At 36.2% G+C, this 25,517-nt stretch overlaps 1 protein-coding gene across 1 annotated transcript in view; it reads left to right on the plus strand.

Moving 5' to 3' along the window:
• Dop2R (dopamine D2-like receptor) overlaps nucleotides 1-25,517 on the plus strand; it is a 78,033-nt gene that overhangs the window by 38,954 nt on the left and 13,562 nt on the right. The window contains exon 4 of the mRNA XM_074170093.1: nucleotides 3,225-3,490. Coding sequence (XP_074026194.1) covers nucleotides 3,225-3,490 — 266 coding nt within the window. The remainder of the gene's footprint in view (nucleotides 1-3,224; nucleotides 3,491-25,517) is intronic.

The raw sequence follows: 25,517 nt of genomic DNA on the forward strand, positions 1-25,517 counted from the left end.
TTGAAATATTCATGTTTTCACCTGATTCATCCAATGTCATATAGTACTTACTGAAATGGAACAGAAAGATTATTCTGATTATTATCAATTCACAATTCGAGTAACTGCATTAGAAAATAGCATCTATGAACGATATAATGAATGGAAGAATTATAATTGGAAATCCGTTGAGTCTTTTGCAAGCTAAATATTATATGGATAATGACCAGTTGATTAACAGTTTTTTATACTGATATAGATATGTAGATGATATCTCAGTATGTTTTACTGTTGAAGGTGAAACCAACCAATAAATGGAAATTAAATCAGTACATTTTTCAGACTTGACTATTTCTGAAACTCATAATAAACAGTATGTTTGTTGCCATTTACCACAGACCATTTTATACGGACATATGTGATTCCCTAACACATGCCTATCAGCGTAAAGAAGCAATAGTATGATTCACAAACTAATGAATATTCTACTGTCAGAAAGTAATATTCGAAATTGAGTTTAATCAAACAAATTGCTGTCAACAACGGTTACAAAGAGAATATTGTACTGATATCGAGATAATCAATGCTTCATTATATCGATTTCAGCTCATTTCGGGGAGTATATCAAAATTTGTCGTCATATATTGAGGTCAGATCAGTATTGAAGCTATCGTTTTCCAATCCAATGAAAAAATTTGTTAACACTAGAACTACCTCACTCCTACATACCACCAAGTTAGTTAGCAGCAAGGGTTGTATATATACCTGAAGTGGGTCGGTAAGAGCCACACCCCAAATCGGTACGACCAATCAGCCTTACATCCGTCCTGTTTAAAGGACTTGAGAGGATACTGGACGGGCACAACAGGAAGGTAGCTTTATATGTAGCTTTCTTAAATAACCAACCGTATGCATATCAAACCGAAAAATTGACAGATTAGACATTAAACAACCTTGTAGAGGAAATTTTTCAATCCCTTGACAACAAAGAGATCATGATTGCTGTATTCCTCGATATTGAAGCATTCGACAATGCACTGCCTGAATTTAAAGGATCAGCCCTGGCTGGAGTTGGCATAGGTTCAACCTTAAGTGGATAGATCTATGCCATGCTGGTAAACATAACTGTAACTAAACAAAACTGCCCTGGTAGTATCTCCCCTTTTGTGGTCGCTCCTGATGGATAGCATGCTTGATATCCTCGTTAGAAAAAAGTAGATCTGCAATCTTATGCAGATGACCTTGTCATCTTGGCAGGGTCCAAGTCGTGAAGGATAGTTTGTAATTTACTCCAAAGTACGAAGGACGTGGTTCACAATTGGTGCCAGAGGGAACAGATGTCTGTCAATGCCAGTAAAACTATGATAATCCCCTTCACCAGAAGGAGAAAATGGACAATTTAATGCCACTTTTCCTCATTGGTGAAGTCATTCAATTTGGAACGGAAGTGAAATATCTTGGCATTGTCCTTGATAAAAACCTCACATGGAACGCTCACTTGGAAAAAGTTCTACACAAATCCAGACTGTCCCTATGGGTATGTGGTAAGATTTGCGGTAAAACTTGAGGTTTAGGTCCCAAACAAACCCATTGAATATATGTGATGATTGTTAGACCAATGACAATCACTTATGGAGCAATTGCCTGGTGGCCTAAAGTTTTACAGAAAACGGTTCAGGCTAAGCTCTCTGGCTTACAGAGACAGGTTTGTCTGACTATTTATGGTGCCATCAGTACCACACCGTCAGTGGCCATAAAGATTATCCTAGATCTATCTCCACTCCACATTTTTCTGAAGAGAGAGGCTAGATGGAATGCATATTATCAGTCTAATGCAGAGTACACTGGACTGCTGATTGACATTAGGAGTCCCAGCATTCTGGAAATGACCTGTGACATTATGCCTTCAACTGTCAAATACGAACTGCCTTATACTCAAGTAGAAAGGACTCGATCCTCTGGAAGAAGGAAATATCAAGAGCAGATAGTTATTGGTTCTTAGATAGATCGAAAACACCTTCAGGCTCTGGTGCAGGTGTTTTCACTTGCAGACCCAGGACAGAGATACCAACCTGCTTAGAGACCTATACGACTGTATTCCAAGCGGAAATCTATACTATTGAATTGTGTGCGGAGAGATTCGTAGAATCCAACCTCAAACGACTCTTGTCAATAGGAAGACTCAATAAATTGCCTCTTGTTTGGATTTCTGGCCACACTGGCCTGGAAGGCAATGAGACTGCTGATTCCCTTGCAGCTTCATCGAACCAGAACCTGTCATTGGTATTGCTTCAGGTTTTGCCAAATGAAAATTGAGCACCTGGATGGTGAGAAGATTCAAAGACTTCTGTCACTATCATCTGAATCAGCATTTGCAGAGACTCAGACTGTCGGAAGGCACTGTGTGTCGCCCTCTGTTTGGGAAATGATGGAACATCAGAGCATATACCTTTTTTCTGCCCCGCTGCGGACCAAACCAGGTTTTCAGATTGTGGTAGAACCACACTTTTACCATCTGACCTGAAAGATCACCCACCATATAAACTAATTGGCTTCGTCAAAAAAGCTGGGTTTATTTGGTCGACTGTGAATAGGTGTAAGCCACAATAAACCCTTGCGGATAGCGGTGGAGAGTCGAATAGACCCAATCTCTTCTGACCTAACCTAACCTAAAAGCACTTCTCTTGACTTACATTTCATACTGAAAGTTCCAATTCTACCTATTCCATAATCCTTCAGAATGGGTACGGCTCTTTTGAGAATAACTTTTCAGAAAGTAATGAATGAGAGAAGGGAAATGTATTACAAAGAATAATTACGAAGAGTATTTTTTTTCCACCCATTCTAGATACTGAGATAAAAATACGTTAAGACTCTCTTGGTGTTTTCATAATTTGAAATAGTTAGAATTATATGATAGAACCACCCGACACTCAATGAAAATTAATTACAATGTATGCAAAAAACACTTCAATGATGATTACCACTTGAAAGTTTACAAGACCGTGACACGTGTACATTTTTAATACATAACACTATTATTTGAGATTTTCACTCAAAGTTAACAAAATCGTACTATTCACACAAGAATAAAGTACGAACAATCGAGTGTCAATCAATATTTTCGTTTCAATGGAGAAATAGTTTAATTTGAACCTTCTCAACCAATATTTCGGGCGTTTTTGATGTTCAACTTGTTCTTTCAAATAAACCCACGTCATTCAAGTCGAAATAATTGATTACAGGCTCTAAGGAAGAGGGCGATGCAATTGAAGCTCAATAAGAAACCATTGGCGTGCGACATAAAACCAGGATCAGTGATAGAGAATATCTCGAATACTCACAGGTTGGCGGAGACGACGCTAGGACCGACGCCCATCGAGGAACAGGCGACTAACACCGGTTCGGGCTCCGGCGACGAAGACGAAGACGTAGTCGACGCCGAATGTCACGTCATCTCGAACGACAAGAGCACGGAGTTCATCCTTGCGACGGTCGTGGAAGAAGCCGCGTAAGTACTTTATGATAAATCCTTTGCGCTCGAACGAATTCTCGAGTTCTGATGTTTTAGTGTTTTTGTCGTTAGTTCTGATATATGACAAAGAGGGTGGAAGAAGAGATAAATGTGGGTCACTGGAAAAAATCGGGGATTTTATTTATGTGTAGTGAATGGAGTTTTTTATCGATGAAGACACACAAGAAGTGAAAAAATAATTTCAAAGGCGATTATATTTGTGAGTTTACGGAAAAATCATCTATTCTATTGAATGAATTATTCCTTTCGAACTATCCTTTTCCTATTTGGGATACCATTCATTCTTAGTCTTCATGGGCTCATTGACATTTCACTCCGATTCACAACCATGTCAAAAATCTTGTTATGTGTTCTAGATCGTAAATCTTTTGCTGGAAATATCCTTACATAACTGATTAGTAATAAATACTCAAGGGGTAGCAAAAACGTATGTGAATTTCTGGAACTTTGACTAGCGTTTCCTAATATGACTAATAATCAGTTCGTGCGAAGATTTTTGTTAAATAATCTGAAAATGGAAATTTCAACAGGTGATGATCGACTGTATTACCAAACATGCGTCAAACTAACTGAGTGTTATAAGGAAACAAGTATAGCTGAGGCACCAGTCAATCTAATTATAACACTGATGATCTTCAAACATGACTCAACCTCTGACGAAAGCAGCAAACTCTTGCGAAGGTTCGAAATAGATGAGCACTTCAATTACAGACCACTCTTATAATCTTCATGCAGTCATTGTTCACTGTGGTTCTGGCGTTGAATCTGGTCATTATTACGCCTTGGTCAAAGTTTGATGATAGTCGTGTCATTAAGTGTTCTGGCGATGTATTGCATTTATTGGAGCCTCTGGAGACAACCTACATTTTGTTTTGTGAAAGAGAGGACATTGGCATATCAAGATTTTCAGATGATGTGATTCTGCAGGTTTTTCTGCAGCTGAAAAAGCAAATGCGCCACTGGAATCAATGAAGTCGCTCCGGAGTGCCAATTAATTTTTGTTTTTGTTTTATTAATTTTATAATTGAATTATCCACTCAAATACAGCTATGTCCCTGATTGAAGTTCGTGAAGGTTCTATGCTGGATGTATGCCATATTTACCTGCACATAATTTTGGTTGTACATGAATTGCGATGCACCTATGATCCAGTGTACCACATTCAAGATATGATGATCTGTCTTTGTTGCTTTGCTGAAGCTGAGTTTTCCGTTTTATAAGAAATTTCAGATGGACAATGTCCAGTGGGTAGCTCTGGCGAAATACTTTTTTTTTTCTTGGCCTATTTCTCGATTTGGTTCCATATGGATACGTACCTAATATACTCATCCCCAATTCAGACACCAGAATTAGAATCGATCTATTCCACGACATTTCTCAAGATGTCACACTAATCTAGATAGGTGCATGAATGCAGTGCATCCTAGATGTCTGTAACTATAATTTGATTTTGATCTGTTCATCACGTTGAATCCTTCAATTATTGTATATTGTGCTTTGCATGATTGCAAACAAAAGACACATGACCATCCATCAAGCGAATAGCTTAATGGATGGTCATGTGTCATGTAAATTTCACCCTGCAGAAACAAACACGTTTGTTTGTTTCTGCCAAGTATGTTCTCCAGATGTCTGTTTATCATCAACTTTTCATCTGTTGTATTATGAAATTTCAATTTTGCCCAATCCCTGCTCAGTGAATTTTTCATTCTGAATTGTCCACTTTCGAAATGTGAAGTAGGTATATTGAATTGCAAAGTACAGTCGAAGTTGCTTTGAATTCAAGGACTATTATTTTGGTTGGTTCACGGGTTTTGCCGTGATCTTCTTTGATTAAAATTTCCAAACGTTTCAACTACATCTTCAGTGGTGTGGTCGAAGTACCCTTATTGACGTATCAACTGAAACTGAAGCTCTCATTTCTGGCATGTGCTGATTTTTTGCGCACTTTCTATAATTGCGACTTCTCGCATACTTTCCGCGCGATTTGAGTGACATGACTTCGTTTTGGCGCAATTCAATGATGTGTGCCAAATCTTTGGTATGGATATGTTCTCTCTTCCTTTCTGTTGAAGTTCTCTTGGTGTTTGTGTATTTCTATGGCTAGCATCTCGGTATTTTAAAAAAAGATCTTGTGTTCGCTGTTGGACAATGCATGTTCAGCGACTGCGGACTTTTTGCTCTGTTCCTATCGGCAACTCCATTTGTGCTCGACTAGGCGGGTATCAATGCTCCTTTTTGTCTGACCGATTTAAACTCCACCACTATTACGTGGAATCCTGTAAACTCCCGCAAATTTGAGTGGATCTCTTCTTTCTTTTGCTGATGTCAGACACTCCGATATTCTTTTCGTTGGTTTGAAAAAGGTGTTAATTTTCTCCTTATCAAGAATTTTCCCGAATCGGTTGGTGACACTTTCTATGTATGGTAGATAGACATTGCCTTGGGGTAGCTCCCCACTGGTATTCCTCTTCGTCTCACGTAGCACAGATTATGTCTTTTCTGTTGTAGCCGTTCGCTTGTAACACAGGTGTTAGGTGTGTTATTTCATCGTAGACGTACTTTTTTCCACATAGAGTGTTAATGAAGGTTCGCTCCTGTTTTGGATGATGGTTGGATTTATTATGTTAGGTATCGATGACTAATGAAATATCCAGAAATGGGATTTGGAGGTGTTCTTCCAATTCCATAGTGAACTGGATTTTTAGATGTCTCTATATAGAAAAAGAAGTTAATTCAGGAAGTTCTTGAATTCTTTTTTTTTCATGTCACCAAAAAACGAACATGTCATCTATATACCCCAACCAGTTTTTCGGTCGTTTTTCTAATTGAACGGTTCTTTCTTTAATTTTTTTCATGTAGAAATTCATCACTACTGAGCTAAATGGACTGCCCATGGCCACTCCATCTATCTGTTCATAGAAGGTTTCATTCCATTGGAAATAAGTTTTCGTTAGTGAATTTCGGTAGGAGTCAATATCTTGTGGAATATTTCGAAGTATTGATTAGACTTCACCAAGCTCATGACCTGGTGGTTATTTGCATTTATATAGACGATAATTACATGCGTACATTATCGAGTTGTAAATTCAACCACATAAATTATTTTTCTTCGCATCCCCAGTGAATGTAGGTCTTGCTGCAGCCTATCCAAGAATGTTCATATGGCTCGATAAATTGATTCCGGTGTTGAGCCATCGCCTTCAACACTCCATAGTTTGGGGCTGAACAGATCAACCCATTTGCGCTTTTCAAGCGCTTGCGTCTCAATGATTGCGAATGAAACTAATATTCCCGTTTGTTTGAAGGTGGTTGACAATGTTTCGTTGTGTATTTCATCAGTTCGGACTTCCGCTGTCTAATATAATATGAATTGATTTGAAATCCCTAAAAAAATCTGTAAAACATTACAAAGATTAACCAAAAAATAATAATTATATTAAACAAAAAACTGAAATGACAAAGAAATAACATACAAGCAACAACCAAAAAAATAAAAAATAGAAATAATAATACAAGCTGAAAATAAAAAAAAAATTATTATTAACAAAAAATGAAAAATCAAAATTGAAAGATTCCAAACCAAGTTACGTCAAGACTTTCCGATTGCTAGTATCCACAATCGTCTTCAGGTGATAACTGGACTTATATCCGAGATCTGACTCTATTTATAGGTCATTCGAGTGCTTTCACCTATCCCCTCTTCCCTCTCCCCGCTTCATTGGTTTTAGCGGGAGATGACCGTTTGGCGGAAGTTGGTCGTTTTTCGTTTGATTAGAGGTTTCCATATGGTACCAATCTCTACGCTAGCTTTAGCATTTAGTCAAGGCTCACAGTTACTGTGTGCAGAAGCGAGAATTCCGTCCATATCCAACCCCATTCATTGCAGAGCGGACCTCAACCTGTTGATGGGCATATCAGTAAGATTGACATCTGACCTGCTATGGTCGAAAGTCAGCCTTTAATTGCTTTTACTTCCTTTACTTCAACGTGACGTTACTGAATGTAATTTTTGCATAGGGCCCTATTAAACTAACCGAAGACAAGTGTCTTCTGGTCGCGAATTAATGTTTGTCTATGATCTTAAAAAGAAGTGAATGTGAGTTCTGTTCATACAATTTTCATACTTACCGGAGCCATCTGATAGCGACTTTCGGGGTTTTTTCTGGTTTTGCTTCGTTGGCCTCTTGTGTTTGTGCCTTTCTCGGAATCTTCATGAAAATGGACTGGTATGTTATCGAACTCTTTCGAACACGTTTTCTGCGTATTCTCTCATATGTAGTGGATATTCAGGTCCAGGTCGCGGTATATGAATCTATTTAGTATGTATCGTTTACGATGGCTCGCAAGAAAGCGTTTATTAACGTTTGTTTCCTACTCATTCACCAAACTCAAACACTTGTTCATGCAGCTGCAGTTTCGGTAGAATGTATCATCTTTCCCACCAACCGATTTCCTACAGTCTTTGAAGTCCACTAGATACTCGTTAGGACAACAAGAGGATTGTTCCGAATTCTTGGGATTATTGTTGAATACTCTCCGTGAGCAGGAAAATAGCAGATTCAATACTCCTGACCGCTCTGGATTGAATGATTCCGTACAGTCTACCTCGTCTTGTGTTTGTAGATCGTAGGGTTGGGTGAAACAGCGATAAATCCTCTCGTAATAAGCAAAGCGAGTACTGAGTTGCGATAATACAATAAAACTTTTATTCTTCAAACTCCAATCTAAAATGTTATTCATATCCTTCAGCTGATATGTATAGTCTCGGACTGTTTGGACTAATTTGAAAAGTTTAAAATCATTAGCAAAAAGAAGATAATCTATATATTTCAAAGTTGACGATAAATCATTGATGAAAATTATGAACAGAAGTGGTCCTAGATTCGATCCTTGTGGTACACCTAACCTAGCTGGAATTTTATATGAAATTTTTCAGTTATGCTTGACAATGAAAAACCAATTTTGAAAATAATTCTCCGTTAGTTCAAATTTTTTTTTATTCCATATTCACTCAATTATTATTAAATTTGTTTTCAGATTTCTTATACTTTATTTGGTTGCCCAGACACAGCCATTGTAAGTACATACATACATATAGATGGAGCTGAAGAAGTTTTACTTCAGTCGTGTGGTTCGTAGCACAATCGCTTTTTTTAATTGAAAATATTTGCGGCCACATTTTGACTGGCACCCTCTCGTAAATATATTCTCCTATTCACAAATGCATGTAATAATCTGAGTTTGGTTAACTACGCTATGGACGTAGTAATTTTCATCGTTATCCTAGACTAATAGTATTCTGTCGAGAGAGACTCCCAGGTATTTCGCTTCGTTTGTTTACTGAATCTCTTGTCCGTTGAAGATGACGTTTTCTTCCGGGTGTACCATCCTCCGGGTGAACAGTATCCATTGATTTTTGTAAGGGGTTTGAATTTGTTAATGTTGTTCTCAGGTTTGGACATGTCTGCTGTGTATACCGAGAAGAGGTGTGGTGAAAGGACCGCACCTCGTGGGAACCCTGCTTTCAGTAATCGCATGGTGGAGAGTTCTTGTCCTACTCTGCAATGGCATCGCCGGTCAGCTAGAAAATATTCGATTAGTCTTATCATTTGTTTCGAGTAGCCAAAATAGCACATTTTGGCTAGTAATCCGTTGTGCCAAACTATGTCGAACGCCTTGGAGTTGCTGTCCCCATCCTTCTGAACGCATTAAATACTACGCTGATATTTTGATCTAGTTTTATATCATTATGAGTCGGCGTGGCTTGGTTTCTCTTAATTGGATCTCCTGACCTCGTTTGTTTATTTAAGGACATGTAGCCAGATTTTATTATTGTTCATTGCCTTTTCTTTCTCATCAAAATTGTTCCTGTGTTTTTGAATTTCTATTACCTCTATATATACTCCTGTATGGTATTTTGATAATTGAATAGAACTGACCGATACTGGATGAAAATTCATATTAAAACTAATTAAGCGTAGTTCACGCTTGAGGTAGCTTTTGTATAGCAGAACGTAATTTTTGCAAAACCCTTTGTAGTGAAAATCATACTGTATTAATTAGTGGTAATTACGAGTTTTATCGAATATCACTGTATCTTTGGATGAGGTAATTTGGTGTCTTCTTCGTCAAGAGCATATTAGACTACATCTGAAATGTCGGTTTGTCCGAGTCGACACGTTCTCTTGTTATCAGAGAGACGGGTACCTACACTTCTTTCCGTGGTTTCAATGTAACCCGAACCATAGCTAAAAGGAATCTGGTACACCCCAGGTGTTTCTCACATCATGTTTTCCTAAGATTATCCCTACCCGGTCTGTAACATTTTTAACATAAAATGTTTTCTGCAATAGTAGACGAAACGTCAGGAATCAAACCCTATAGACCACGGCCAAAAACCACGAAAAAAAGCTTTCACACAGTTATCTCTGGCTGTGAAAATTTACATTCTTTGAGTAAATTGAAGTCTGCAAACCATCTGATAGGCATCGAATATATGCAGCTTCAATCCCAATAAGTCACAGAGACCATAAATTGATTGGTTTGCAGCTTTGAAACAGTATGCTATGCAACAAAAACAAAAACTGGAATGGCCAGTTGTCCAGTATGATGGTAAAACTGCTGAATATTGGAAAATTTAAATGAGTTTTGCGATTTCAGATGTGAAGCTGAAATCCGGATTCAACATCCAACTGTGACTCTTGTTCAAGTGAAAACACTTTTTTAACTTCGTTGTTCGAGTTGAATTCGAATGTAGGATGTTCGTAGTTCACATGAATTCGAATATGATTAGATGAGGTTAATCGTCACATTTATTTTTTGGCAGCTTGTCGAACCGGAATCTTATTTTCGAGGATATCTTCGACAGCTTTCTGCAAAGCACCTACATCCATTTTGTCTCTTTTCATTCCACTTTTACTTCGTGGCATTTTTTCTGTAAAGAAGCTTGGTGTCAGTTTACTTGTTATTCAAGTCAAAAAGCATTGAAGTTCAATTCTGTAGAGTTCATTAACCGAGTGCAGTGAGGCTAATAAATCACACGAGTGATAAAAATTGCCTTACTTAATGCAGCGGTGCGTATTGAAGCAAAGAGACCACTGAGCTTCCTCTGATTTGAGAATTATTTATTGCTTTTGCATTAAAAACACAATTCAATGCCGATTTCGCCTTACTTCAATGTCTACTTCCAGTGGAATTACCTACAGATAAATTAGAAAAAGGTAAAATGTTTTGTCTAGTTGTACCTTTAGCCAGGCCAACGGCATCGCCGGTCAGCTAGAAAATATTCGATTAGTCTTATCATTTGTCTCGAGTAGCCAACATAGCACATTTTGGCTAGTAATCCGTTGTGCCAAACTATGTCGAACGCCTTGGAGTTGTTGTTCCCATCGTTCTGACCGCATTAAATACAGCGCTGATATTTTAATCTAGTTTTATATCATTTTCAGTCGGCGTGGCTTGGTTTCTCTTAATTGGATCACCTGACCTCGTTTGTGTATTTAAGGACATGTAGCCAGATTGTATTATCGTTCATTGCCTTTTCTTTCTCATCAAAATTGTTCCTGTGTTTTTGAATTTCTATTGACTCTATATATACTCCTGTATGGTATTTTGATAATTGAATAGAACTGACCGATACTGGATGAAAATTCATATTAAAACTAATTAAGCGTAGTTCACGCTTGAGGAAGCTTTTTTATAGCAGAACGTAATGTTCGCAAAACCCTTTATAGTGAAAATCATACTGTATTAATTAGTGGTAATTATGAGTTTTATCGAATATCACTGTATCTTCGGATGAGGCAATTTGGTGTCTTCTTCATCAAGAGCATATTAGACTACATCTGAAATGTCGGTTTGTCCGAGTCGACACGTTCTCTTGTTATCAGAGAGACGGATACCTACACTTCTTTCCGTGGTTTCAATGTAACCCGAACCATAGCTAAAAGGAATCTGGTACACCCCAGGTGTTTCACATCATGTTTTCCTAAGATTATCCCTACCCGGTCTGTAACATTTTCAACATAAAATGTTTTCCGCAATAGTAGACGGAACGTCAGGAATCAAACCCTATAGACCACGGCCAAAAAACACGAAGAAAAGCTTTCACACAGTTATCTCCGGCTGTGAAAATTTACATTCTTTGAGTGAATTGAAGTCTGCAAATCATCTGATAGGCATCGAATATATGCAGCTTCGATCCCAAAAAGTCACAGAGACCATAAATTGATTGGTTTGCAGCTTTGAAACAGTATGCTATGCAACAAAAATAAAAACTGGAATGGCCAGTTGTCCAGTATGATGGTAAAACTGCTGAATATTGGAGAATTTAAATGAGTTTTGCGATTTCAGATGTGAAGCTGAAATCCGGATTCAACGTCCAAAAAACACAAACCCGATGAGAAAAGAACGTCGATTTCTGACCTTGGATGCTTGGATTAAATATATTTTTCCCAAACTCATCATGTTAAATGCTCTCATGTTTCACTCGGTATGTAGCCAGAAAAGTTTTTATTCCTAAAATCGTATCCACAGCGTCTCAATATATCATAAACATTTTCGAATGAAATATGCTTCAAACTCTAATGTGTGAATTCATTTCTGGAATTGAAAAAAAAATGAGAATATGTGTAGGAAGAGGATGAACTGTTGAGGGAATAATATTTCGGTTGCAACTTCAACCGCATGCAATGTTATAACGTCAAAGGGAATAGAAAATTCAAACACCGCCATGAATAACTGGAATCAAGAGGAAACGTTTCCACTTCAAATCAAACTTCAAAAGAGGCGCATTTTTCACAGTGAGGTATTTGTAAAACAGAGTAGATGTGCAAAACCACTATCATACTAAAAAGAGTTGACATATAAGTCAGCTGGATTGTGGTTTGACCTCCATTCCAGCAATTCTGTCAATGCGTTTCATCTTGCAATCAATCAATGGATGGTTTTCAACGATTATTCAGTCCATACTGTATTATTTCGCCAAACAGCACCGAATTGAATAAAAAAAAATCGATTCAGGTTATTATCATTTCTACTGTAAAGCTGATCACTCCTGGCAGGAAAAAGGCTTATGAAAAATACAAAATTGGTGACTTTCTAGTGTCTGCAAAACCAGTAAACAAAAAGTAACAGCTGTTGTTGTTGCCAAAATTGGAAGATCCAAAGTGAAGTAACCAAACAACAGATGAATTCTTCTAAAAATACTCATTTTTTGAAGTACATGTTCAATGTACAACAGATGAATTCTTCTAAAAATACTCATTTTTTGAAGAAAATGTTCATAGGTGTTTCTTCATGATATTCACTTACATCAAAATCAAGCAAGTAATAACGGAAATAATATTCCTCATTTTTTTCAACAAAAATAAAAGTGAAAATCAACTCCCAATCACTACACCTATTGAGAATCATTGCTACCACTTGACAATTCAGTTCATAAGTCTAATTGTGACTTGCGCTTAAAGTTTGACCTGTTTAATGTGTTCAGTTCCGAAAAAAAGAGCCTGTAGTGAAATGAGCATTTTTGTTATTCGGTAAAAAATATCATATCCTTCCTGGAAGCCATATTAGCCACCTTGACTTATGTTGTCATAATGAAATGAATGAGAACAAAGTACAGATTATTTAAATATTATTGCTCACGAGTGAGAGCACAGATCCAATTTCGTATTGAAATTGTAATCGAAAATCAAGTTTCCTTTCTCGACTAAGATGAGTATAGGTGACTTCATTTTCAATTATTAGCAGAATTCTAAGCCATCAGTATAGCAAATTCAGATGAAGCTATCTAGAATACAGAAACAGGTTGTTTATTTCCGGTGCTTTCAACACCAGAGAGAATAGAACATATGTCGCCGGCGCAAGGTACATCAGTAAGTTCCTTAAGTAAAACAAGCGAAAGATGCAACAAAGTACACAGTCCGATATAAGATATGTGAGTCAATATTTCATCCAAGCTGCCTGAAGCAACTGGATAAGATTTCGATCATTGATGACGAAAAGGCAGTGTGGTGTTGTGAACACGATAAACGCCCTGGCGAACGACATAACCGATCACAACAACCGTTCACAAGTGCGATTCACGAGCCTAACGCTGAGTTGAAATTGATATATTTGCAGAAATACATTCAATGGAATACAAAAAATACGTTTCCTTCGAGGATGACATGAATATTCTCAAGCCTGACTGAAGTTACCTTCAGTCAAGAAAACAAATACAGAAATCAGTTCACCTTCACCGGCTAGTGAAAGTGAAACAGAGAAAAGTAATCGTTCAAAGGAAGCATTACAGTCATCTCATCGTCAAAGACTGAAATCTGCGGACGGTGTTTCTAGAAACTTTAAAGAACAAAAACTTGAACCTTAAGTTCAAGATAACAAATCGAATTCAATACCAATAATACAACAATATCCTGCAAATGCCCTTGACTCTGTGAATGGTACTTGAAGCGAAATGAAGTTCCAAAGAGGAAATAATGATGATTTCACTCTCGATAAACATTAAAGAAGATGGCCTGGTTTTCGTGAGGCTGCTACGGATTGTGTTTCCGGATCTGAAGCAGGTTCTAATGCTGTACTTGGATCCAATTGTTCTTAACGTTTCCGATAATCCTCTGATGTGGGAAAGTACAAGCACTGGTTGTGACGGCTTCTCTTCCTTGCAAGACTCCTGCTGTCTTTCAGCCAAAGTCTGTTCCACCATCGCTTTGGAGTTACCATTCCATCGAAGATCAATTTTGATGATGTCTACTTCCGTCTCGAGACCTTCCTTCGTATTACAGAGACCAAAATCACGATCTGATAGTCTTGATGATTTCTATTTCAGTCGATTGATAGTGGTTGAATTCGTGGTGCAGATACTGTCTCCCCGTGTGAGTAAGTTTTCGGTATACAGATGTTTCCCACTTAGTGTCGGTCCTCTTCATCAATACATCTAAGAATGGCAATTTCTTGTGGAGTTTCTTCTTCATTATGACAGTGATGTACTTGTGATGTGCTGTTGATGTGCTTCAGGAAAGCGTCTATTTAAGTATTCCTATGGTTCCATATTATGAAGGTTCTCTTGATAAAACAATAATCTTCTTAAAAATTGTAATACGCTTGAATTCACTTTTAGATATCTGTTAAACAATCTACTTTGCATTTGTGAACAAGGAATCCTAGAGTCACATGAAAAAAGTACCATCATGGTGTATCAGTCCCTTTGAAGAAATAAGCTTTATTTCCAGTTTTGTCTTCTAAGCATTGGATACAAATGTACCTTCGAAAGAAAAATCTTTTTCCAGCAATTCAAAGATCGGTAGATTCCGTTCGTAACTACTTCCGATTGACGCAAGTCAGCTAATTCTGGCAAATTTCATGGGCCTTATAATTCGTGCAAGAATAAGTATTTGTTTTTCATTTAAGAAGATGTTCCAGTACACAAAACCCTTAATGAGGCAAAACTCTTGTACTACTTAGAAAACAATAAAATCTTGAATATCACGTTGTTATTTGATGAAGAAGACGAATTTGAGGACAACGAAAATGTAAAACAAACAACTGTTCTTGATGAAATATTTGCAGTTGGTGATGAAGATGATATGGAAAATATAAAGTTATACGTGAAGTATTTGAATAAGTCGAATAAAAATAACATGAGCAAATGTCAAAATGTTGAATCCAGAAAGAACCCAGCAAAATATGGCCTCACTGAAAAGTCTAGAATCAAATAGATGAATAAACTTACAGCACACTTACACACACTAAAAAAAGTAATGCAGCAGATGATTACCATTGTTATCTAATGTCAACAATATTACTATATAAAAGGCAAAATTGGAACCTTTGGCGTAAAATGAATCCAAAACAAGCAATTCTTCCAATTAGCAGATGTACAATACACTTCGCGAAGCACTATGTTGAAATTCCAGAAAACTTTTAGGATAGAATTTTCTGCAAATGTCTACTCGAAGTCATTGATGTGTATTGAAAAGTAAAAGTGGAAGTGTTTTCTATTAGATATACATAGACAGTTTTGGAGTTAGGAAGAGGTTTTCACCGTCTCCACTTGGTTGGGGAAACGCGTAATCAAAGAAAAGTGTTTTGGTGTACATACTGCATTGGGCAATTAGCAAGCAATTTCTCAGAATTTGAATATGTTAGAGTCCACATCATGAAATTCCACCGATACAATTTCATACCCGCGCCAATATAAATTTATAAAAAGATATTAGGAGGGTTAATGAGGCTAATTTCTTGTTATCTATCATCCCTTTACGTCAGACCTATAGAATGGAGTGTTAGTATGATATTCTAAATGATTGCTCTGGCTTCAGTGAATTCATGGCTGAATTACAATAAGCCAATGATTTTTTTTTGTTTTTGAAGACTCAACCTTCTGCAATTCAAAAAATGAATGAAACCAAATCAATGGAGAATTTGTTGAAGTATGAGTGACACAGGGCAAACTGAAAATTTCATCTCGAAAAGTCACTATGTAAAATAAACCACCGAAAAGTCCAATTAGTTAGTTCTCGTCATATTCACAAATTCTGCCTACGAATTGAATAATATATGAAGAAAATGAAATGTATTTACTTTGTTAATTGACGTTTCGGAAAGTAACCCCATTTCGTTTCGAAATGTCGAAAATTAAACTTGTAAAAAACACCTCAAATGAAAACAAGTTTTTTTCTTTTAACGAATGTTAGAGGGAAATTATAATTTTTCACCATCTGACTTTTCAGTTTGCCCTTCTCTAATGATTTAGCAAAAAACTAGATGAATATTACTGGAATATTATCGTTATTTCAACAACTCAATACGTGTTCCGGTCACCAAGTGATCATATTCAAGAGGAAGATTAAACAGTTTAATGTTCCTCTTGAAGATGATCACTTGGTGATCCTCACACTTTCACAAAGTCTCCAATGATTTAGCAAGTTTAGTTTTATCCCAACATTAAACCGATATTTTGACACCACGACAGAGGAAGATCAAACAGTTCAATCTTCCTCTTGAAGATGATCACTTAGTGATCGAAACACGTGTCGAGGTGTTTAATGGTTCGGTGTTCATATTTCTGATTAAGAGAAAAGATCAACAGGCGATCTTCTATCGTATGTTACCCATATTTGGAATAACGCAATCGAGAAACATGGAGAGTTAATAGCTGTTGCGCTTGATATTGATAAGGCCTTTGACCATATGTGTCATGCAGGATTGCTGGCAAAACTTCGATGCTATGGCTTCGGATCATTTATGTGTATGGCTCTCCAGCTTCCTGAAAGAATATTTCCTGCAAGTGACCGTCAATGAATATATCTCGATTACATTCACCGTCAACGCTGGTGTTCACCAGGGATCCATATTCTATATCAACGACATAATGGAAAAAACCAAGAATCCAATATATTGCTTTGCTGACAACAGCACACTTGTCTCGTCATTCCATTTGGATTCCAAGACATCGGCTACGGAGGCACATCTTCACAGTCATCAGGAGGTTGCATATCTTAATGGGGATCTAGAAGTGATTAGTGATTTAGAATTAGGGTTAGATTAACCAGGTTCAATTCAATGCCACATAAATCCAGGAGTCAGTTTTCTCCGAGAAGATAAATGTCTCTGAACCGGATATAATAATGTCAGGTCAGACAATTCCGCTTTCTGCTTCGATAAGTTTGTTGGAGGTTAAAATGGACACCAATATGTCTTGGCACAATCATGTCGCTGGAATTTCAAAGGCTGCTCCTCAAAAGCTTGAACACTGTACCGAACCATAAAACTATACATACCTCAACAGCTTTTGATACTTTATAAAGCTCAGATCAGACCTTCATTGGAATATTGTTCTCATCTTTGGAGCTCTGCCCCCATACCCTGAAGTTGCTGGATTGCATCCAGAAAAGAGCCATCCTCCTGATTGGTGACGCGAACATCACGTGCAACTTCGATAGCCTAGAACATCGAAGAAGGGTTTGGAATTTGTCTCTATTTTATAGATACTTTCACGGGAGGTGTTCAAGCGACTTGGCATATTTGATACCACCACCAGAAATACGCGACGGACTGTGGGTGCTCATCGTTTTGAGGTTCAACTCAGTACACCCCAATGGATTTAATCAAATCCAATCTGAATCGCTACTTTCACACAAGCACGGCTCTGAAAGCTTCTTAAGAATTTTTCTGTAGTGCTTGTGTTTTGTCTTCGAAAAAAAGAAAATTTTTGGAGCAAAATGAAAGGTTGTGAAAATAATACCTATGTATTTTGTTTTGTCCTCTCAAGGGAGGGCATTGTTTCTAAAAATTCAATTCAAAATCATAGTTGTTAAGAGTTAATGAATATTTGCAGGATCCTTTAAATTATTTTATTCGCCAAAACAAAATGTTCCCACGAAGCGACTTTGAAAAAAATTTATATATTATAATATTTTCACGAATGATAATTTCGAAAATATTGTATATGAAGTGTATGAATTGAATAATATAATTTTTGCCCAATATAACACATGCAAACATCAAGGATATCCATGGCGGTGTCCAACTGAAGCGGGTAAAAAAAGAAACTAACAGAGGAAGTGGAAAAGGAAAATGTCAGTTTTTTTTTTCTGGAATAATAATTTCATAACCAAAGTTTATTGATTATTTTCAATGTTTTCCTCTCTTTGATTCATGTGTTTCGAACACGAATCAATTTTTTTTTTAATTTCACTGTTTGCCGTGGCATTCTGAGAATATCAACAAAATCATAATTTAGGAAAACTGGATCTTATAGAATTTCAACTAACGCAATGGTACCGGTTTCCGACCTACCTCCTCTATCCGCTCGATATGAAATATCCGAAATATTAGTTCCAACTTACATATAAATGCTGAGATAGTGCGCGTTTTTCATTCACTTATTATTCATGCGTCAACTGTAAAAATGCCGATTTGAAATAAGTAACTATCAATCTTCTGTCGACTCAAAACCATGAGGCAGGTTGACGATTTTCAATTAAAAAAAAGTCGGAGGAGAGTCAGCAAACTCACTAACATTTCTATCGAAATAATCTGAACAGTAAGTATTTTATTATTTCTTTGACTGAATATATACTTTGTTGCCATCAACACGTCGTTATGAGTGCACAATCAATTGAATTTTCGAACTTATCAAGTGAATAAAAGCGGTCGGAATGGGGTTATCTAAAAAATATCAACCATCCAGATTCCGACCAATTGACCGGTAACATGATTTTGATATTTCGTAATACAAAAATCATTTCGGTTATTTCTATTTCGATAACATGTATTTGGAATTCATTTATTTAATTTTCATGTAATTCTACAATATGGGACCTTCATACGACCTACTTCAAATCAATTAGATTAGTCGTAATTCAACGCAGAACTAAAAAACAATTCTAATAAATTATCTTGATTCACTATCGAGTTACTTAGACAATATAAATGTTTAATTTAAACTAGTAATTACTATTTGTGGATATTTCTCGATATTACCTGGTATATTGAGGTTTCTACTATATTTTCTTTTATACATGATCTCAATCAAATGATTTTTTGATGGTAATAACCAAATTTAATTTAGGTCGGGAACAGGGCAGACTTCCTCAGTTTCCGTCCGGGTCGGACGGAATCAAGTTTTTCTAAGCGCCTTATTGCGACATTCAAATTTGTTTCAGATCATCATCATGGATTCTAAAAAGCGTCTCGCATATCCTCGCGAGAACCTAGAAAAAGCTTTACTTGACATAAAAAACAAAAAATACAGCATCAGGCAATGTTGAAGAAATCATTTCGTACAATCTGTTTTTCCGTTAACCAGCTGTCGCACCCCTAAGAACGACAACCCTCAGAAGTCGAAACTTGTGCGAGCTAAGGATTAACGAGGTCTAACCTTTTAACGTGTGATTCCTAACACGGGTTGGACGATAGCAAATGAAAATCGATCGTTCAGCTTGGGGCTTGAACCACCGTCCAACACGGCGGTCGATTTGAGTGGGTGAACAAAGCCCCACGTCTAACCACTTGGCTACCGACCGACCAATGAATCCCCAATTTCTAAAACACATTTAATATTAGCGCTAAGACAAGCTCAAACATCAACAAAGTAAATTGAAAAGTAGAGCTGATAATTCAAATGCAAAAAATGTAGTTAAACAGGAAAAATATTAAGCAGAAGAATATTCACAAGGAGCTTACGTTATCATTCAGTATGAAGGAGAATGTTTCCCTGGGATAGTACTGGATAAATCAGATAATGGCTTGAAGATAAAGGCCATGACGATGAGTGGAAACTTCTGGAAATGGCCAAAGAAAGACGATATTTTGAATTATGATGATGTTAGTTAGTTATGTTAGTTAGTGTTAGTGATGTTATATCTGAAACTGAAAGTCCTATTATACTAGTTTCTAAAGGTGGTGTCTATGTTCCTGAAGTCTGAACTCCGCAGAAAATGCAAATGAAAATAGTTGCCACACTTATTCACTGAACTCATGACATGTAAAAATTATTTGTTTATTTTTATACTGAATCAATGAGAAATTTTGTTATGTTTTGTATTTTAATTTCATGTGATATTCACGTTCGTTAATAAACCAGTTATGATCTTCTGTTTTTACGAAATTATCACTTCGTGAAAAGGACATAATTCAGCTTTTCCTTCTTACTCCATGGCTGGTCGGAATCCGGTATTCGAGTGGACGGATTCACGTAAAATTGCCACAGTTCGGACCGAAAATGGTGTACTTAATATTTTTTTGCACCTATATTTTAATTTGCAAATAAGAAAACTGAAATAAACACATAGAGTATTTTATTTTCATTATTTCCAAATGAACGTATTAAACTTCAGACATGTATAATATGATTAGAAATTACATAATTATTTCAATATCTTTAATGTGATTCAAAGTAAGGTACTCATAACTGGACGGAATTCGGTGGCATTGCGTTAGTAGTTAATTGAATTGGATAATTCTTTCGATTGAAAAATATAGGTGCAGAAAGGTATCATGATATTTTTTGTTCACATCGTTAACTCGTGAAATCTGTAGGTCAATTACTTCATGGTTTGTTTTTATTTATATTAACTATATGTGATTTCAATGTGATATGTGTATACAATTTTTCTAGTGCTTTTTTTGTTCATACTCCATTTATACAGGGTATTTGGTAGCTGGGTGCAAACCTTTAAGGGGGTGATACACTAGCCCATGTAGAACATATTCATACAAACATTTTTATTTTCTAGAGCGTTTTTGATTTTTAAGGGAACTTTTACCATTTTTAGTACAAAAACCCAAAATTGGTCAATTAAATGCTAATAACTTCGAATCTTAACAGAAATGTCCGGTTTTTTAAATTTATTTTAGTAGTCTTATGTGTCCCCAATCGTACTAAAGTAGTTTGAAGCACCATTGTGTCCAAAAAAGTTATGTACAGAGCATTTAACTTTACAAAAAAAAGAAAGAAAATAAAAAATCTGACCTTTGATGCCAATAAAAAAAAATACATACAGGTGTTCAGACACCTTTAAAAACATGCTTAGTTATTGCTCTTTCGTTTGAGGTATCATTTACCTAGGTAAGTCTTAAACTTTTTTAATTAGGATACCTGAACCAGTTAAAGGTCGTAAATATGGATTTTTGTGGAATTAAAGAAAATAATGTTTTGTACTGTAAAAATTTATTGTTGGTGTTCAAAATGTCCTCCACTATTACGTATACACTTTCTACAACGATTTCGTACTTCAGTTGTGGTTACTTTCATTTGCATTTCCTGTTTCATAATTTCAAACGCTGCCTCTATTCGCTGAAGTAATTCTTCTCTCGTGGTGATTTCTGTTGTGTATACAAGTTCTTTCACCCGACCACACACAAAAAAATCCAACGGAGTCAGGTCGGGCGATCTGGCAGGCCAGGGGATGGGTCCGTCTCTCCCGATCCAGTTGCCAGGAAAACAGCCGTTCAGGTGTTCGCGGACGCTCACAGCCCAATGTGCTGGGCATCGTTTATCATGAATTCGACGTAATTTGATCCATTCAAATTGTCCGGCAAAATGTGTGGGCCAACCAATGTACGTCCGATGACCCCAGCCCACACATTTATTGAAAATTGTCTTTGGAAAGAAATCTGAAACAAAAATGCAATAAAATTAGTTGAACATGGGTAATGAAATAATAATAATAAAAATCATTTATTTACCTGTTTTTTCCAATTTGGATTGCTGTCCTTATCATCCGTGAAAGTAACCACAACTGAAGTACGAAATCGTTGTAGAAAGTGTATACGCAATGGTGGAGAACATTTTGAACACCAAAAATAAATTTTTACAGTACAAAATATTTTTTTCTTTAATTCCACAAAAATCCATATTTACGACCTTTAACAGGTTCAGGTACCCTAATTAAAAAAGTTAAGACTTAGATAGGTGAATGATACCTCAAACGAAAGAGCAATAACTAAGCATGTTTTAAAAGGTGTCTGAACACCTGTATGTATTTTATTTATTTTTTTAATTGGCATCAAAGGCCAGATTTTTTATTTTCTTTCTTTTTTTGTAAAGTTTAAATGCTCTGTACATAACTTTTTTGGACACAATGGTGCTTCAAACTACTTTAGTACGATTGGGGACATATAAGACTACTAAAATAAATTAAAAAAACCGGACATTTCTGTTAAGATTCGAAGTTATTAGCATTCAATTGACCAATTTTGGGTTTTTGTACTAAAAATCGTAAAAGTTCCCTTAAAAATCTAAAACGCGCTAGAAAATAAAAATTTTTGTATGAATATGTTCTACATGGGCTAGTGTATCACCCCCTTAAAGGTTTGCACCCAGCTACCAAACACCCTGTATATTTCATTCATCATAATTTATTGTTTATCAATATGATATAACCCACGCAAAGGTTTATCCTTCTGTGGGAACTATATTCATTTGTTGTTAACTGAGATTATTTTATATTTCAAATTGAATGGCTAATAAATATTATTATGATGTTAACATTATTAGTAATAACGAATTATGGAAAAATTTGTATTTTGGAGAAATTAAGAAGGCTATGTAAGTATAATATTTTTGCCTTCAAAGGGCAGTGTAGTCTGAAGAGGGAGTGGGATCTGAAAATGCGATGATTATATAATCAAATAAAATCATTCCTGATATTACCAAATACTGGTTAAGTAAATACTATTTCACCCCTGATTGAATGTATCAGTGATGTGAACATTCCAAAAATGTTTGTTGTTCAGAAAATACTAACTAGGTTGACACTGTTCATTAGTTCATGTTTTGAAATTCGTGAAAATTTGTGGTCAAATTTCAAATCGTTTTTTGATTTCCAGAATATCTCGGATGGAATCATCCTACAATCAATTGTAAGTTTATATTCTTCGCTTCACAAAACCCCACCTGACCCCTAGTTGTTTAAATCGTGAATGAGTTTTAGTGTGATGATTATTTCAGAAGAAAAACATTGTTCACATTGAATCAGTTAATTTAATAAGTAGATATGAACCTTGCATGTTTGCACTTTCTTGGGGTTCAGAAAGTGTTAATAAAATTACCCTTTTTCAACCGTCTGTTCTATTAACTTTGCAAATACAATTCATTTTCTGTAACACAGTTTGATGGAAATCTTCCAAAGGACAACTTCCTTCAATTTTCCTGCATCAAACTGAACAAAGATTCAACACCTATCACCAAATGGAAAAAAATATTACTTTTTTTTATTTACATAGAAATGACTCACATGATTTTTTTCTAGGAAAATAAAACCTTCAGTGATCAGGAAAAATTAGTCAATGCTTGGAAATAGGCAAAGTTTGTACCAATGAAAAATATGATCGACTTTGGTCTCTTATTTTTCGAAGTATCTCATGTTCACCCGGGAACTCTTATTAAGGCATACTTCAGGCGTGACCAATGCTCTCATGAGGAAAAGTTATTGAACTTTCACAGGTTTCTGTTCGATAAGGAATGCTTCATGAGAGGATGTGAACTTTAAAAATGACCGGTATATGGTGAGAACAATGTAAGCCAGGTCCTTCTGCCTTATTGGTAGCTGATCCAATTTTTTTTTGATTTTTTAAGTGACACACAATATCTGGCAATAGGCATACTATTAGTTTTTGATGAAAAAAAAAGACAGCAGGCATTTTGATAAAACCACTTGGTGGATATCAATAGATTTGCAGAGGGAAACCATTCGATATTGAACACTAGTTTCAACTATTTTTATCCTTCTACGTACTTCTTCTATCTTTTGCCAATTGCTTCAAATAAGTGGTTTTCGCCCACGAGTCAGGGGTCGCTGTACGTTTAAGCCATTCACTATAAAGTACACAGATGATTTTGAAGACAACTTTTTTCCAAAAACTCCATATGGAGCTTCTGGTTGGGTCCAGGTGCGACTTCAATGGTTCTTTGTGCTTCATGGACGATCCTGAGTAAAATTAGTGTGCATTTGAAACAGTTCAGGAGCCTAACGTTATACAGACCGGCAGCAAATACCTCACAAATATGTTATGTACAGCACATTTGCACCTATTTATATGATGAAAGTCCTGAAATTTTTGAGTTTCGATTTATTCGTGATTCAAGAATCCAAAAATTTTCAGTTTGAAATATATCCTTGCAGTGAATTGAATTCAATTATTTTTCCTGGATGACAAATGAAACCCGTTCCGAACCAGAATAAGCTGGTTATTGGTGGAATCCAAGTATGATTTAAAAAAAAAAACATATTTCAGTGAAATAAACAAAAAGTTGCCCGAGAAATATACTGAATTGATTACTCAATCCATTTCCTTATTTCATTAGTACGATCCTGTTGGAAAAGCAATTGGGTTATTTGGGTTAGATGGTCTCAGAAAATAACAGAATAATAAACAGAATCACCTATAATTAACTAAAAATTTAAGATATGGTATCATTTGACTGAATTGGCTGAATTTTTTTTTCTATATTTTCTTCAGCAATTCCATGCAACCCACCTCGATTAAAAGAACTTCTTTAAAAAAATATAGATTGGCATTATATAAGACTTCAATATTTACCATTGTCTTCATGGCGGTTTGTCAATACATTCTATGAAGTTTCCTTGTCCTGTATTCATGTTTTCAAAGCTTGTTTCAATGTACATTGAGGTTTATGAGTATTCCAAGATTCTTGAGTTCTTTATTGTTCCAGAATATCAACTGTAGTTGCCACCCTACCTCCTCCAATGTCCGATCCGAATGGCAATAATGACTCAGGGTACGTACATAGTCATCAGGATATATCTGTGCTCGGGAGTCCGCGAAAGAGTCGAAATGCAGCTAAGAAAAATGGAGCGGCTCATGACACAGAACTCAGGTATGAAACGAATCGTATCATTTCGTAAAATTTCAAAAGCAACAAACATTCTTGGTACCCTCCACAAGTGATCAAAGAACTTTATTCTGGTAATTCAATACAATTCTGAGAATTTTTGATGCACACAACCTTTTTGCTTTCTGTTTCTCCAATTTTATATAGAAAGTGAAGAGCTCCCACAAAGAAAGAGAAGATTAAGAAACTACAATAAAACCACTTTCATCATCCCAAGTCCGAATTCGAATACTTGTAGCGATTCCTTCTTTTCTTTCCCCCTTTCTATGTATTTCCGTTGGTCAAATATTCTAGATTCTATTTAATGTCACAGAATGTAATGTTGGTTGACATTAGACTTTCTCCATTATTCGTGATGATCATTTTTTATTTTTGCTCTGTTATTTTCCACTTTCAGTTTTTATTCCAAATCCAAACATGTTACTCAATCTATTTACGATTTTTTTCCGTCATCCTTCTCTTTTTATTCATACTGAATGATTTTCCCTATTATCACACGAAATAGGCGGTAAATATAGAAACATGAGGCAGTGTTAGTGCTCCGGCAGATACCTGTCCTTACCTCTAAATCTTACCTCTATTCTTCAAGGTTGCTCAGCTCAATCGAAGCTCATGCAGCTCTCTTTCTCAGAGTAGAGT

The sequence above is a fragment of the Leptinotarsa decemlineata genome, unplaced genomic scaffold (genome assembly GCF_025532065.1).
Source record: "Leptinotarsa decemlineata unplaced genomic scaffold, Ldec_3_MD MMD2_P_RNA_scaffold_6, whole genome shotgun sequence".
Classification (NCBI taxonomy): domain Eukaryota; kingdom Metazoa; phylum Arthropoda; class Insecta; order Coleoptera; family Chrysomelidae; genus Leptinotarsa; species Leptinotarsa decemlineata.